The sequence below is a fragment of the Lolium perenne genome, chromosome 4, assembly GCF_019359855.2.
Source record: "Lolium perenne isolate Kyuss_39 chromosome 4, Kyuss_2.0, whole genome shotgun sequence".
NCBI classification, from domain to species: domain Eukaryota; kingdom Viridiplantae; phylum Streptophyta; class Magnoliopsida; order Poales; family Poaceae; genus Lolium; species Lolium perenne.
Genome location: NC_067247.2, coordinates 41,571,466 through 41,589,263, shown reverse-complemented (window position 1 = coordinate 41,589,263; position 17,798 = coordinate 41,571,466). Strand labels below are relative to the sequence as shown.

Genomic DNA, 17,798 nt, shown 5'->3' with positions numbered 1-17,798 from the left:
AACTTTTAATTTATAAATCTAGATCTACTAGTTTGAGAGAAAAAGAAATCTAAGAGACAAAATATCAGAAAAAAGGAAAGTGAGAGAGTGAGAGAGTGTGGGCCATGCACGGGATGTGCCATCCCATCCAGGGGACAACCACATTTCTCGTCACCCAGCACCACGGACGGGGCGGCCTTTCTACATGGCGCACATCGGACGACTGCTTTGATCGTTTTTCCTTTTACCGGACCGATATTTCCTGCAAGAATAAAACTAATACGGATTGCAATACAATACAAGTCTCTTCGTATTCGCCGTATTTGGCTGAGTGCCCGAGTCATCGAACTGCTGGCTCGCGGCGGCTCCCTTGGAGACGGAAGGTGGCACCGATCACCTTACCTGGCGAGATGCAGCTAGACCGCTAACCGGCTAGGCCGACGCCGGTTACATTCTGCATAGTAACTGTCACAGGGTGTGCAAGCTTGGCTCCGCCGGCGGGAGGAACGGGGCGGCGGCCGCGAACTTCATGAGCTTCCCTCCTCACGCACATCCGCGTCGTCCACGGTCCAAGGGCAGGAGCCGTAGACGCCAGTCTACACGGTGGTCTCGTCCGCAAGCCCGTTGCCCATGGCCCTTGATGGCGCCCGCGGCAGCGCGGTGGCTGTGTACAAGCAGTCGGAGGAGATGGCGATTTGGTGAGATCGGGGAGAGAAGGCTGTTAAGGGGCGGGAGTTGCGCAAGGAGAAGGACGGTGATGTCCATGGCCATGGATCATGGTCGAGGTTTCAAACGCAGCTTACTACGTAGGCCGCCACGCCAGAGACGAGGTTGGGCAGTACCTCCGGTTGACTGTACCCACCATGGCTCTCCTCGAAGGTGCCCAATGAGATGAGGTTGTTGCAGGCCTGGTAGATGCAACGGAGCCTCGCGAGCGACCTCGTCGGCAGCCGCACGAGCACCTCGTGAACCAGATCACCACCATCGCAGGATTTGCAGAGGATATATATTAGCGAGGAGACATGTACGTATTAGGTTTGTATTGTTTGCGATTTTTTTTAACAGAAAAGAGACAAGTGGAGACGAAAAGAAAAGGGCCGTTCGATGCGTGAGAAACGGCTGCGCCGCACGGATGGGCGCACGAGCGGGGCGCAGGCAAGCCCCGTCCCAGCACCACCACATGCATGGGCGGAATGTGTTTTCATGCATGATGAAAAAAAAAACGATTCTACCATCAATCACAACAAAAAGCGTGTCCGTGCTGGCAAAAAAAAAATGCTAAGTACAAAAAACGCAGTTTGGAAACATATCATGACTGAAGGAAGCTAATCGCTGCCACTCTACGCATTCGACCGGATACTCCAAAAGAACTCCCATCGTACCTTCGGCGAGGTTAACCAACGGAATGCGATCGAATTACGAGGCTGCAAATCATACCGAACTTTTTTTGGTAGTGTTTGATTTGCATGTAAAGCAAATTAATGCTCTGCCTATATACTACCATCCTCGACTATCTCCCCCTCCATGTTGCCAGAACCGCAGGCCGCAGCACGGATCTATCAAAAAATGAGCGGCGGCGACCTATTCGACGCGCTGCCGGATGAGCTCCTGAACCACGTGCTCTCCTTCCTGCCGTCGCGGGAGGCCGTAAACTCATCCCTCGTCTTCCGCCGCTGGCGTCACCTCTGGAGATCCACCCCCGCCATTCGCGTCCGCGGCAAGGGCAACGACTTCCGGTTCTTCGTCAACAGCCTGATCGTCCACCGCGACACGCTGCCGCTGCACTCGTTCGACATCGACGCCGACGGCCTGGTGATACAACCGGATCCGCCGTACAACGACCCTGACTACGAGTACGAAGGCTGGCGCGGCGAGGTCGACCGCCACATGGACCTTTGGGTCAGCTACGCGCTGTCCGCAGATCGCCGCGCCCGCTTACTGAAGGTCCGTTTGGAGGACGACTGGGTACCTTGGCTGCCGCGGTCTGACTTGGCGTTCGCCTCCCTGCACCTCACGACGGTGCATCTCGACGCCGTCTGCCTCTTCGACGGCCTCCTCGACTTCTCGCGCTGCCCGGCGCTGCAGAGCCTCGCCCTCGTGCGCTGCCGCCTTCGGGGCGATACCCTCGCGTCGGCTTCGCTCGAGCGCCTGGCCCTCGTCCAATGCCAATCTGACGAGACGATGTTTTTCGATACGGATTGCTCAGACGAGAGGCTGTGTATTGGCGTCTCCACGCCGAGGCTCCGTTTAATGGAGATATCTGAATACTACGAACAGGAACAGTTCCTCGAGATGATGCCATGGCTGACGGAGGACAACATTCGGTACACCAGCATCGAAAGGATATCATCCGGGCGGCAATCGGTTCAACGTAAATGCGAACTTTAATTTTTGATTGGTACAGGTGCTTTTCTTGACAACAAAGGAACACTGCATGGCTCTATATGAATATAAGGACACGTGTGCCCGATGGTGATCCTTCAGCTTGGGAGTACAATGGTGGCATTTTGTAAGACGATTGTTGAGTTTGATGAGAAAACAAGGATTTACCTTGTCTTAAATAAGAAAAGCATTTTTGTAGAAGGACAACACTTTTTTGTTTATTGCACGAGTTGACATATCTTAGTCATGCATTATTATATGTTTAATTTACGGTTTTCCTAGTAGTGAGCCCTGCACCATCAGATTCATATCGTGATTCCTACACTTGACTTGCAAGTTGGGTTGTGGTTGAGTTTTTTTTCAATTGCAAACTAGATTGCAATTAAAATATTTTCAATTGCAAATGGGGTGCTTGAACGACGCATTTCGTGATCCATGCTAGTGATGAGGTTGCAACTAAGATTTGATGATATCATCAGAGAGAAAACTAATTGTTGGAGCATGCAAATAGTTAATTGCTGGAGACAAAACAAAGAAATGACATATTGTATAATTGGAAATACTGTTGTACTTACACACATGGGGTATGGCGGGTGTTTCGGTCACACAATTGGAAATCACTACTATAGAATAGATCTTCACACGGGGCTTGTCTAAACATCACTATGCAAGAGTAAGCGATGAGCCTCCACAACACACGGTTTACTTAACCGTGTATGAAGAGGAGAACTTTCTCGGACCGTTGTCTTCCCTTAATCGTCAGCCAAAAAAGTAGAGCCTTCGCAAACAACTTCTCTATATTGAGCGTATGCCTTACTTATGATCACAATCACAATGTACTTTTCTACAACAAGTGCTCCTCTTTTTTTTATAATTTCAAATGACTATTATTGTTTCCTCGTATGTGTTTAGTCTATTTTCTGCAGGACCTTTCTTGTTCCATTTATGAAAATTGCTAACTTTATAAATATTTTTATTCTGAACCGACTAGTTATACCTGCAGAATTGTGAGAAGAGAAACTTCAATAGGTGCCTAAAAAATCAGTGCGCTGATTTTTTATATTGGGTGCATGTTTTGCTTTTTGAGCGCGCCGGGTAGGCGATAGCTTCACCAGATGCTGCGTGAAGGAGCGCTTTACCAAACTTGCTAAAATGCAGCGCTGGAATAGGTTTTGCTGCAAAGTTACATCAAATAAAGATCAAACATTGCGACTAAAATAGAATGAAAAGCAAATATATTACATAGTTCTAAAACTTTAAATACGATTAAACATGAAATAAATCCTAAACTTCTCTTCATCGACCGACGAACTATCGTATGTTGGTTGACCACTGGTCGTCCCACCTTGGGCGATCGGCAGCGATGGTTGTCTCCCCCTCAAGCTGCGCTAGGATGATGGCCTTCCTTGCCCTCTTTGCCGCCTTTCTCGGCCTCCCGCTGCCTTCTATTCTCCACGAAGAAGTGTGCCTCGTAGGCCACGTCCTACGGGAAGTTCTCCGGTAACGCCTCCATGGAGCCCTCGTCTGCCTCGGAGATGGCGAGCCGACACGGAGTGAAAGTTGTACCTCTCGTCCTAGGATCCTCCGGCTTACCCCAAACATCCTTTGACATTTCTTAGATAACATTGTACCTCTAGTCCCAGGACACTCGCTTGATGGTAGGGAAGAACGAAGGGAAGTTGGTTCGAGCAAGTTTGAGTTGACCTGTTGGCAGTACGATATCCTTGGACGGAGCTTCGGCCTTTTTCTTCGACCTCCATTACCTCTGTTCAATTTCCCCCATGCCAGAACCGGAACATACATTTGCGATAACATTGTCGCCTCCGACCATGGTGTCATCATCAATATGAACGAGTTCTATTTCAGCTTCAGGAGGGGCAACTGTGGAGCCTGACTTTGTGTGTTCCGACAATTTAGGAATTTCCAACATGATGTCTGGAAAAGGTTTGGCTTTGCAGGAGGGTTTTTTGGGCTTCTGAACGCTCTTTTTCCTGTGAAAACAAATGCAAGATGGATGAAGAAAGTTGCAACGAAAGATCTTAGGAAGCGGAAAAAGTTAGATGACAGGTTGTCCTTAGCATGCTATCACTAACCGCCCCGGTGAACTAACTCCGACGAGAGAAACGTACCAGAATGTCTGCAATGATGGAGTTGGGCGGCTGCGACGAGGTTTCAGCCCAGTGGCTCGTCGGAATGATGAACATGACGCGACAACTCAACGGTGGCAAGGCTTCGGTACGGCGTCGCTACAAGCTCTGCGGTGGCGGGAAATAAGGTTAATCTCCCCCGGCGCGGTATTTATATGCTGCGGGTGAAGATTCGTGTTTCGCATCCTGTGATCGGAATGCAACCGTTACAACCATGGGATCAGTGACACGCGTCCAAAAACCCTAGCGGTAAAATCGGTCATGGAGATTTCTTACCTCTGGAGCTACCTAGATCTGATGCCGATTTAGGAGGAGGGGAAATTTTCCCCATATTCTGGGCAAGTTCACGGCAACTTCCCTTCGAAGAAGTGAGATTTCCGCGAAGTGATGGTTGGACGACCCCAAAGAAATCTCATCGTACACATGTCAAAGGCAGCAAGCAATCCGATGGAAATACTATGCCTGGGGGTCGTCCCCGCCAAGGGAACGCAATCTCGTTGCAATCGTATCGGATATTCTACGCAGCGTCTGCCATGAATGCCTGCAAAACCCCACCTATACATATACCAGGATCAGCCTCGACCAATCGATCTCATCTCCTCCATTCTCCCCGAAATAGAAGCCTGCAGTCAACCTGTAAAAAATGAGCGGCGGCGGAGGCGACCTATTCGGCGTGCTACCGGACGAGCTCCTGAACCACGTGCTCTCCTTCCTGCCGTCGCTCGAGGCCGTGCAGTCGTCCCTGCTATCCCGCCGATGGCGCCACCTCTGGCGATCCACCGCCGCCGTCCGCGTCCGCGGCGAAGGCGACGACTTCCGGCTCTTCGTCAACGGCCTGATCATCCACCGCAAGGCGACGCCGCTGCGCTCGTTCGAGATCGACGCCGACCTAGGGACCCCCAACGAACCACCGTACGACGACCCCTGGATTAACGACGACTGGCGTGGTGAGGTCGACCCCCACGTCGACCTTTGGGTCACGCATGCCCTGCGCTCGTGCCACGCCCGCTCTCTGACGGCCCGCTTTGACGTGGACATTCCGTGGCAGCCGCGGCGTGCCCTCACGTTCGCCTCCGCGCACCTCACGACGGTGCACCTCGAAGCAGCCCGCCTCGTCGACGGCCTCCTCGACTTCTCGTGCTGCACGGCGCTGCAGAGTCTCGCCCTCGTGCGCTGCCTCCTTGACCACGAGGGCGACACCCTCGTGTCGCCCTCGCTGGAGTGCCTCGCCGTCGTTGACTGCCGCTCTATGGATATCTACTCCTGTTTCGATGCAGGTTGTCCAGATGATAGGTTGTGTGTTGGGATCTCCACGCCGAGGCTCCGTTTTCTGGAGATATCTGATAACTACGACAAGGAACAGTTCCTCCAGATGATGCCTTGGATGACGGATGACAACATCCGGCTTACGCCCTGGGCACGTGATGGAAGGGGCCGGCGCTGATGATGTTTAAGCACCTGTCAAGTTAGTCGGATTTCCGAATAAATTTGGAACACGTCTTGCTAGTGGACGAGGTCAAGGATTGTTACCTGTTAGACATTCAGGTTGCCTCAATTAATATTTACTTTTGGTGTGTGTTTAGATGTTTTTGTTCCAAAAAGTACAAAATGCTTGGCTTTTATAAATACTCCTCCCTCTGTTCTAGGATTATAATATTTCTAGTAAAAAAGTAATGGTCTGTCTAGCGGGCGCTCGTCCGCCAGTGAACAAGTGCACTTGCGTCCATTGAACAATCCGTCCCTGCCGCCGACTTCCCCCTAATTTCCTAGGTGCAACAACTTCCCGCCGACGGGCTTCCTAGTGCTCCACCGCGCGCATTTGGCCCGCCTCCACTACACACCGTTAGCATCCTGCACGACGATGGCACGACGACTTCGCTCTTCCATGGAGTTTCATCTGCCGCGCATCGTCCATGCTCACCGACGTAGCCCATCCTCCCGTGCACGCGCATGAGCGTGACCCACCGCTTCCTCTACATCCACTGACAACAACAATCCTGGGGCACCACAGGGTGGAATGGCGTCTGAACACGGGGTTGGAGTGAAAAGTTGAGCCATAAGGCGCCAGAATTGTGCGATCAGGAACCAAAGTTGCTCTGTAGGAAACAAAATTGCGTTGTTAGGTACCAAAGTTGCTCGGGCACCAAAGTTACTCTGTCAGGTTTCAAAGTTGCGCCGTAAGGCACCAGAGTCGTGCCATTAGGCACCGAATTTGCTATGTCGGAAACCAAATTGCGTTGTTAGGTACCAAAGTTGCTCTACCAGGGCATCAAAATTGCTCCGGCATGCAACAAAGTTGTGCCGTAAGGCACAATAATTGTGCTATTAGGCTCCAAAATTGTTCTGTCAGAATCCAAATTGTGTCGTTAGGTACCAAAGTTGCTCTGCCAAACACTAAAGTTAATCTATCCGGTTCCAATGTTGCGCCATATGGCACCATAATTGTGCCATGAGGCACCAAAGTTGCTCTTTAGAAAACCAAAATTGGGTTGTTAGGTACCAAAGTTGCTCTGCGGGGTACCACAATTGAGTAGTCAGGCACCAAAGTTGCTCTGGCACGAGGCAAGCAAGGGGCGGGGTGGAGGGATCGGCCGGCTCGATTCCACTTTTTTTGTAAGATGGATTGCTTGTTGGGAAGAAAGGGATTGGAGAAAAAAGAAGGACAAAGGAAATGAGAAAAATTTGGTCGGGCTGCCCATGATTTGTCGGTTACAAAGTTGTGCACCTGAACTATACCGCCGGGCACCAAAGTGGCTTTGTTATGCACCATATTTGCTATGTTGTCTCTAAAATCGCTTTGTCATTACATAAAAGTTGCATTGTCGAGGACACTTCAAAAATTGGTCAGTCGGACACTAAAGTTACTTTGTCAGCCATCAAAGGCCCAATAGGTGTCGAATAGTCCTGTAAAACTTAACAGCTTCGATGATCGACTTTTTTACGGGCGGTGCAGGTCGTTCTTCTCTCTCCCTTGTGTTACAGCATCTCCCCCGTGTTACAAAGCACGTGAAGAAAAGAGTAGTCGCCGGTGTCGCCGCCAGTTCACCCCGCCTTCGATGACCTTGAGGCCGGCCTTGGTGGCCAGGTGTGGTTCCCGTTCTTTTTTTTTTAGGTATTTGCAATGTCTTTTCTTGTATGGTGAGGCGGCGGCTACGTATTAAAGGTGGAATAAGGTCCTTTCATCCATATTCTTGTTCCAGCGGTCCGCACAGAGGGTGTGTGCAATTTTAGTAGTACTACAATTGGTTATTATTAATATATCCTGCATTTTTTCGCAAAAAAAAGCCACGAAGCAAGATCTGCACACAAGAAGCTTGGCGAAGCTAATTTCAGGAATGTCCATCTGGAACGCCTCCTTACATGACCTTTTCTTCTTCATGATGACTCTAACCTGGGAGTCTCCATCCCTTTGACCTTAACGTTTGAATAAATATATATACATATTTAACTTGAACAAATATCCTAGCTAGGTTCACTTATGATGTCTTGTTTTATACTCGGTTTATCTCTTTTGAGGATCTTATTACGAGATACTTGCCACAAGAAAATATGGATCCTCAAAGGACATGAATTTTCCAAACAACTTGGATAAACATGAGTAATAACTCTATTATATAACACCATCTTAATATTGTTAGTTATTAATCAATGCACTATGCAGTTTCCACACTAGACTGTCATCCTCATATGACAAAACCGAAGACTTAAAAAATTGTTCAAGTTCATATCATTGTCGTGCGCTTACCCTTGAAATACTATCTCCTAATTAAAAGAGAGTCTAAATCGCACTCCATCCCCACTTTGATCAATGATGATGTTTGTTCATTTCAGATATAATGCAGCTCCCAAGAATGGATAGCTAGGATCATTGTGGATTTGGTGAGGGTACCAGCTTAGAACATAAGAGCTCAGCTTGCAATGATCATCTAGGTGTCCAATGTTCAATAGTTGGTCCTATATATATATATCTTTTGTCTTGGGGCACATGCTATTTTTTATAAAGTCTTTCTTCCTGACATGGCAACAAGGCTTTCGTTATCGTATGGATTTGGTCGCCACCTATGGCTTGGTTTACCAATCTCTGATCTTTTCCCTGTAAACATTGTTATGCATCAACAAAAAGCTTAGCTGGTTGTCTAAAAACTAATTATTTTAGATTAGAATGGTACTAGCTATCTAGGGTAACACTGGATGATGATGCACAATATAAATGTTCTTCTTTGGAGTTTCAGTGATGCATTAATTCAGTGACGCTGATGCAAGAATTATATATATGTTTACATGTCAGTACGCTGCTGATATTACTTTCTGTTAACGGTGTTCATGCTTAATATTTTTTTTGAAGAATTTCCATTTTACAGTTGAGTGGTACACATAAAGTTAAATTCTACTTAGCTAGGTACAACCATACGATTGTGTATCGCGCAATTCTCAAAACAAAAATTGTATTCATGTGGCGCTCAAAACAAAAATGTTATGTGATCAACGTCAACCACGGTATAAAAATTATCGCTATGACCGGGAAAGGGAATTCTACTTCACAAATAGCAAAACCATGTAAGTAGCCAACAATACATCATGCTGCTATAGTAGTATTTTGCTTTATTGTGAGAAGAGTTGTAAATTCGTTTCTTACCAAAAGTATTTATTTAAATGATTTATACTTCTTGCATTTTATTCGTCCACGCGGTTTCTTTTCCGAAGAAAATGTTTCCATCGAACATAAATACTTCCTTCTCTTATAAAAAAAAGTTTCTAAAATAGTAAAAACATTTGCTACAACATAGAAATATATTGTTTCGGCTTGGTCAGTGGCGGCGCTCTAGCGTCGTACCCTTCTTGAAGGCGCTGCCTTGATATGGCGGAATAAGTGGATGACCTCGGAGAGGGCTGGTGGTAGTTGATAGCGGTTTCACTTCGTGCGGTGGTGCGGTGGCTGGTCAAGTGCTTGCAAGGCTCTGCTTTGGGCGAGCTGCGGCGACTCTTGGCCATGCCAGGTGGCACTAGCCCTTCTTCCTCACCGTGTCTTCTCTGGCGACTTCGCCTGACAGTTTGCGTCTCGTTGCAGTGGTTGATGTTGCAGGCGGCGGTGAAGTATGTGGATGCCGGCATTCAGGCGGTAGTGCCCGGAGTCCTCCCCTTGGAAACATGTCTTTCATTGTCCTTGCGTGCTCAGGGGAGCTGCTCCGTCTCTGGACGGGTACGGCGCCCTTCGATCCGGGGCGAGAAAGCAGGGTGCTTTCTTCGGAGGTGGAAGATGGCAATGCGACATGGCTGGCCTCCTTGAGGTTGATGACAGAATGGATTCTTCTTCGGCGTGCTTCTTCACCGATTTTGCCTCTGCTCCAGTCCAATTGCGGAGCTGTACGAAGGCCGTGATGAATATGTGCTTCTTTTTTTCCATCTTTTTGTTGTTTTCGTTGCCTCTAAGATGTCTTTCTGTACCGTGTAACCTTGTCGTTAAGGTGTTATTAAATTGGGATTTCTATTTTCGTGCCCCTGGTTCGTTAGTTGTACTCAGTTTTTCCCAGCCGCTTAACTTTTTCTCAGTTTTCCACTCCCTCTAGTTTGAAACCCCTCGCAGACGCTCAGACGGGAGGGTTGCCATCTGGCCAGAGGCCTTGACCGTTACCGGTGACGGCTAGGGAGCCGCGTTGGTATTGAATTGACCGTTTCTTTCGAACTGTGTTGACTGTTGACTGGAGGAGCTCACCCAAAGCTTTCCACTCCGCCCGAGACTGGAGGAGCTCACACACCGCCCCTCAGCCGCCACGCCGTCCTGCCCTCCTACCTTATGGCGTCGTCCGCCACCGAGCCGCCCCCTCCCCCACCACCAACCCCGGGAGGCGGAGAGGGCTCCGCCTCCACTATATCTAGATCTACCCCTGTTGCGGTAGAGTTTGTACAGCCGCCTGGTGTGCCGAATCTTCCCATCAAACGCGGAGAAGATTGGGAATCGGAGGGATCCAACGCATGGATTCCATCTGGGTAAGCATCGTCTGCCTATGTGAATTAACAGTAGGCAGTTTTTGAGCGCCAATCGTTGTTGCTCAACTAACTGCGTTGCTTTTCGAATAGGATTGATCCAGCGCTGGCTTTTCGGCTGGTGGTTAGGTTGGATTCTAGCTTTACGCGTGATTCTAAACACTATAAGAATGAGTTTTACTTCCCTGCGGTGGTTGCAACCACCATCTCGGTGAGGGTTTTGAAAGCTAACATCTACGCTAAGTACAGCTGGAGCTCTGGCGATGCAGTTCATTTCGAATATTTCCACAACACGGAGGGAAGATTTGAACCACTAATTTCCGACGACGATCTGGGAATTCTTTTTTGCTTTGAATGCTTCTTGCCGGTTCGGTAAAATTGGTATCCATGTGGACAGGGGTCGGGCATCATCTCTCTATGGTGCTGGGGCATCATCAGGTGGTCGGGCATCATGTCTCTCTACTGCTGCTGCCTCTGCTAATAGTGTGCGCCGCGGCACTCCTTGTAGGTCCACAGAAGCACCGTCTGTCCCCAGTGCTAGTGGTAGCCAGATCGTTCGTACGGTCGATGTGGAGGACGATGCAGACATTGAGGATCAGTCTCCTCGAGATGATGAGGATGAGTTGATGTTTCCTGAATTGGTAGATCGATGCAGTAAGCAGGCAATGGAGGATCAATACATGGAAGATATGCTTTTGGTGCCAGATTTGATGACACCGATGATGAAGAGAAGAATGAGAACAATGACAGCCTCGTTTTAGCCGATTATGAAGGTGATGACTTGCCAACAATCGAGTGGAATAGGAAGGATCCTCAGCTTGCAGAAGGCACCATGTTTCAAACGATGATGGACTGCCGTAATGCAATTACTACATATTGCATTCTCTCTAAGAATAATTATGAGGTTATTAAAAGTGATCCAGGTAGGTTCACAGTTAAATGCCCATACAGGAGGTGTAAGTGGAGGTTGCATGCATCAACAATGCGCAGAAGCAGCTTGGTTCAGGTACTACGCCAACCAGTTGTGTATTTTAGATCACGGTGTAAAATTTGTTATCTATTACTGGCATCCCTTATGATTATGTTTCAGATAAAGAAGAATAAGGAGGTTGATAACCCACAAGTATAGGGGATCGCGGCAGTCTTCGAGGGAAGTAAAACCCAAATTTATTGATTCGACACAAGGGGAGGTAAAGAATACTTATAAGCCTTAACAACTGAGTTGTCAATTCAGCTGCACCTGGAAAAGCACTAGTAACAGGGGTGATGTGAAAGTAGCAGTGATATGAGAGCAATAGTAAAAGTAACACAGCAGCAGTAATAGCAATATGAGAGCAATGGCACCAGAAAATAGTTGATACTACTTCCAATGACATATAGAACGAGTATATGATGATGAGAGATGGACCGGGGTTCCCAGCGATCTACACTAGTGGTAACTCTCCAATAAGTGACAAGTGTTGGGTGAACAAATTACAGTTGGGCAATTGATAGGAATCAAAGCATTAAGACAGAACATCAAGATTATTAATTATGTAGGCATGTTTTCCAATTATAGTCGTACGTGCTCGCAATGAGAAACTTGCACAACATCTTTTGTCCTACCAGCCGGTGGCAGCCGGGCCTCAAGGGAAACTACTGGATATTAAGGTACTCCTTTTAATAGAGTACCGGAGCAAAGCATTAACACTCCGTGAAAACATGTGTCCCTCACATCACCGCCATCCCCTCCGGTTGTCCCGATTTCTGTCACTTCGGGGCCTTTGGTTCCGGACAGTGACATGTGCATACAACTTGTAGATACAATCTAAGCAATAAGTATAGAGCTTAAATCTAAGATCATGCCACTCGGGCCCTAGTGACAAGCATTAAGCATAACAAGATTGCAGCAACAATAACTTCACAAACTTTATAGATAGACTAATCATAATGTATCATCCATCGGATCCCAACAAACACAACACCGATTACATCAGATGAATCTCAATCATGTAAGGCAGCTCATGAGATCATTGTATTGAAGTACATGGAGGAGAGAATACCAACTAGCTACTGCTAGAACCCGTAGTCCATGGGGGAACTACTCACGGAGCATGATGGAGGCGGTGGCGTCGATGGAGATGGCTTCCGGGGGCACTTCCCCGTCCCGGCAGGGTGCCGGAACAGAGACTTCTGTCCCCCGAATTGGAGTTTCGCGATGGCGGCGGCGCCCCTGGAGTCTTTCTGGAGTTTCGTCAATTGGTGCTGCGTTTTTAGGTCGAAAGGGGTTTTATAGGCGAAGAGGCGGCGCAAGGGGGCGCCTGGGGGCTCCTCACCATAGGCTGGCGCGGGCCCAGGCCAGGCCGCGCCGCCTTATGGTCTGGTGGCCCTCTGGCCCCTCTCCGACTCTTCTTCGGTGTTCTGGAGCCTCCCGGGAAAAATAGGATGTTTGGCGTTGATTTCGTCCAATTCCGAGAATATTGCCCGAACAACCTTTCTGCAACCAAAAACAGCAGAAAACAGGAACTGGCACTGTGGCATCTTGTTAATAGGTTAGTTCCGGAAAACGCATAAAAACATTATAAAATGCAAGCAAAACATGTAAGTATTGTCATAAAACAAGCATGGAACGACAGAAATTATGGATACGTTGGAGACGTATCAGCATCCCCAAGCTTAGTTCCTGCTCGTCCCGAGCAGGTAAACGATAAAAAGAATAATTTCTGTAGTGACATGCTACTTACATAACCTTGATCATACTATTACAAAGCATATGAAATGAATGAAGTGACTCAAGGCAATGATCTATAGTTGCTAACAAATAGATAACATATAGCAAAACTTTTCATGAATAATACTTTCAAGACAAGCATCAAAAGTCTTGCACAAGAGTTAACTCATAAAGCAATAAATTCAAAGTAAAGGCATCGAAGCAACACAAAGGAAGATTTAAGTTTCAGCGATTGCTTTCAACTTTCAACATGTATATCTCATGGATATTGTCAACATAGAGTAATATGATGAATGCAAATATGCAAGTATGTAAGAATCAATGCACAGTTGACACAAGTGTTTGCTTCTAAGATGGAAGGAAGTAGGTAAACTGACTCAACATAAAGTAAAAGAAAGGCCCTTCGCAGAGGGAAGCATTGATTGCTATATTTGTGCTAGAGCTTTGGTTTTGAAAACATAAAGAGAGCATAAAAGTAAATTTTTGAGAGGTGTTTGTTGTTGTCAACGAATGGTAGTGGGCACTCTAACCCCCTTGCCAGACAAACCTTCAAAGAGCGGCTCCCATTTTATTTTATTTTTGGGTGGCACTCCTTCCAACCTTTCTTTCACAAACCATGGCTAACCGAATCCTCGGGTGCCTGCCAACAATCTCATACCATGAAGGAGTGCCTTTTTATTTTAGTTTTATTATGATGACACTCCTCCCAACCTTTGCTTACACAAGCCATGGCTAACCGAATCCTTCGGGTGCCGTCCAACAATCACATACCATGGAGGAGTGTCTATTTTTTTGTTAATTAGTTTGGGACTGGGAATCCCATTGCCAGCTCTTTTTGCAAAATTATTGGATAAGCGGATGAAGCCACTAGTCCATTGGTGAAAGTTGCCCAACAAGATTGAAAGATAAACACCACATACTTCCTCATGAGCTATAAAACATTGACACAAATCAGAGGTAATAAATTTTGAATTGTTTAAAGGTAGCACTCAAGCAATTTACTTTGGAATGGCAGAGAAATACCACATAGTAGGTAGGTATGGTGGACACAAATGGCATAGGTTTTGGCTCAAGGTTTTGGATGCACGAGAAGCATTCCCTCTCAGTACAAGGCTTAGGCTAGCAAGGTTATTTGAAGCAAACACAAGTATGAACCGGTACATCAAAACTTACATAAGAACATATTGCAAGCATTATAATACTCTACACTGTCTTCCTTGTTGCTCAAACAATTTTACCAGAAAATATCTAGACCTTAAGAGAGATCAATTATGCAAACCAATTTCAATAAGCTTTACAGTAGTTCTCCACTAATAGGTTTAAACTACATGAAAAAAACTTAATCATGATCTACTTGAGAGCTCAAAACAATTGCCAAGTATCAAATTATCCAAGACATTATGAGGCATTTTCTTTTTCCAACCAAATAACCATAAGTATTGTAGCTTCCAACTTTTATCGTTGAACATTAAAAGTAAAACGAAGAACAAGTGTTCATATGAAAAAGCGGAGCGTGTCTCTCTCCCAAACAAGGATTGCTAGGATCCGATCTTATTCAAACAAAAACAAAAATAAAAGCACACATACGCTCCAAGTAAAGCACATATGATGTGACCGAATAAAAATATAGTTTCAATAGAAGAAACCTGATAAGTTGATGAAAAAGGGGATGCCTTGGGCATCCCCAAGCTTAGACGCTTGAGTCTTCTTGAAATATGCAGGGATGAACCACGGGGGCATCCCCAAGCTTAGACTTTTCACTCTTCTTGATCATATATCATCCTCCTCTTTTGACCCTTGAAAACTTCCTTCACACCAAACTTCTCATAAACTTCATTAGAGGGGGTTAGTACTCAAAAAATTTGAATCCACCTTGGTCCTGTAGTGGCACATTGCAAGAACTCAATAAAACAATAGCTACAGCCCTCTACGTCTAGAAAGCCTTGCTTAAAGTCCACAAGAGACAATGCAAAAAACAGAGACAGAATCTGCCAAAACAGAACAGCCAGTAAAGACAAATTTTAAATAAATACTTCCGTTGCTCAAATCAGAAAACTCAAAACTAATGAAAGTTGCGTACATATCTGAGGAACACGCACGTAAATTGGCATATTTTTCTGAGTTACCTACAGAGAAAACAGCCCATATTCGTGACAGATAGAAATCTGTTTCTGCGCAGAAATCCAAATCTAGCATCAACCTTCGATTAGAGGCTTCACTTGGCACAACAAAACACAAAACTAAGATAAGGAGAGGTTGCTACAGTAGTAAACAACTTCCAAGACACAAATATAAAATAAGGTACTGTAGCAAAATAACACATGGGTTATCTCCCAAGAAGTTCTTTCTTTATAGCCATTAAGATGGGCTCAGCAGTTTTAATGATGCACTCGCAAGAATAAAGAGTTGAAGCAAAAAGAGAGCACCAAAAAGCAAATCCATAACACATTTAAGTCTAACATGCTTCCTATGCAAAGGAATCTTGTAAATAAACAAGTTCGTGAAAAGCAAAGTAACAAGCATAGGAAGATAGAACAAGTGTAACTTCAATAATTTCAGCATATAGAGAGGTGTATTAGTACCATGCAAATTCCTACAACCATATTTTCCTCTCTCATAATAATTTTCAGTAGCTTCATGAACAAACTCAACAATATAACTATCACATGCAGCATACTTTTCATGATTTCCAAACACATAATTTTTATCAAGTTCAAGAATAGTGGAATTAAAACTTTCAAACTTACTTTTATTAATAATATAACAAGATAGTTGATCAATCTCAAGAGATATGGGACTCATAGAATAAGTCAAGAACTCTCCAATCCCATTTTCATTAGTAGTACAATTAATATTATCAAGTAACATAGGACCATCATCTAAAGCTTTATCATAAACATTTGCTAAGAAAAATTCTTTAGTACCATGCATTTCGACATCAGGCACAAACAAAGCATTATCATAAGATTTATCAAAGTAGCATGGATTATCATATATAACAGTAGCATAATTATTTTCATAAGTTTTACTCATAGGTAGTATTTCAAGAGAATCCACAGGAACATAACATTCAACCTCTTCCGGTAAGCATGGAGGACAATCAAATAGTGTAAGAGATAAAGAGTTACTCTCATTAGAAGGTTGACATGGGTAGCTAATCCATTCTTCCTCCTTTTGTTCGTCGCTCTCCTCTTCTTTTTCATCCAATGAGCTTTCAGGTTCTTCAATTTCTTCTTCCACTGGTTCCTGCAAATTGTGAGTGCATTCTTGTGCATTAATGTGTCTCTCTTTATAATCAAGGATATAAGGATTCCTACTGTAGCATTCTATGCAAGAATTAAGGATAGTAGAGACATAATCTTTAAGGTCCTTACAAATAGCACAAGTTTCATAATTCTCAATCATGAAGGATTCTATCTCGGAGGCTCCCATAAATAAGACAAATTGTTCTACCTCTTCGAACCCATAATGAATATAGCAATTCCGATTATAGTTCTTAATTAAAAATTCCTCACTAAAGCCACATTGAAATTTAAGATGTTTAGTATCCTGTTGAGAGCAACAGTTTATATCATGGCGTCTAAGCAAGATTCTAGCCATTGTATTCAATTTTTCTATCATAGCACTCATTATTTTACCAGTTCTTGATTCTCTATAATTATTATAACATTCTATAAGCTCCAAGTAGGTTGTTGGTTCTCCCATAACAGCAGTTTTTAATTTTTAGGTTTTTCAAATTTTTATGGATTTTTGGGTATATAGGAAAAGTAAAACAAGACAAAAATAAAATAGACAAATGTAAACTAAGCAAAATAATACTAGACAGAAATAAACTAAGCACAAATAAACTAGACAAAAGTAAACTAAGCAAAACAAAACAAAATAAAATAAAAACAGAGAGAGAGGTAGAGTGTACTCCCCAGGTGAACTTATGAGTAGAGCTATGCCTCCCCGGCAACGGCGCCAGAAAACAGTCTTGATAACCCACAAGTATAGGGGATCGCGGCAGTCTTCGAGGGAAGTAAAACCCAAATTTATTGATTCGACACAAGGGGAGGTAAAGAATACTTATAAGCCTTAACAACTGAGTTGTCAATTCAGCTGCACCTGGAAAAGCACTAGTAACAGGGGTGATGTGAAAGTAGCAGTGATATGAGAGCAATAGTAAAAGTAACACAGCAGCAGTAATAGCAATATGAGAGCAATGGCACCAGAAAATAGTTGATACTACTTCCAATGACATATAGAACGAGTATATGATGATGAGAGATGGACCGGGGTTCCCAGCGATCTACACTAGTGGTAACTCTCCAATAAGTGACAAGTGTTGGGTGAACAAATTATAGTTGGGCAATTGATAGGAATCAAAGCATTAAGACGGAACATCAAGATTATTAATTATGTAGGCATGTTTTCCAATTATAGTCGTACGTGCTCGCAATGAGAAACTTGCACAACATCTTTTGTCCTACCAGCCGGTGGCAGCCGGGCCTCAAGGGAAACTACTGGATATTAAGGTACTCCTTTTAATAGAGTACCGGAGCAAAGCATTAACACTCCGTGAAAACATGTGTCCCTCACATCACCGCCATCCC

The 17,798-nt window shown here is 45.2% G+C and overlaps 2 protein-coding genes across 2 annotated transcripts; both read left to right on the top strand.

Annotated features, from left to right (window-relative positions):
* Positions 1–1,503: 1,503 nt before the first annotated feature.
* LOC127346717 (F-box protein At5g03100-like) lies at positions 1,504–2,396 on the top strand. The gene is made up of 2 exons (XM_051372992.1): positions 1,504–2,303; positions 2,384–2,396. The coding sequence occupies exons 1-2, from the start codon at positions 1,504–1,506 to the stop codon at positions 2,394–2,396; spliced, it is 813 nt and encodes a 270-aa protein (XP_051228952.1).
* Positions 2,397–5,151: 2,755 nt separating this feature from the next.
* Positions 5,152–5,952, top strand: LOC127346716 (F-box/LRR-repeat protein At3g59190-like). The gene has a single exon (XM_051372991.1). It carries the CDS (start codon positions 5,152–5,154, stop codon positions 5,950–5,952), a length of 801 nt encoding a protein of 266 aa, XP_051228951.1.
* The last annotated feature ends 11,846 nt before the right edge of the window (positions 5,953–17,798 follow it).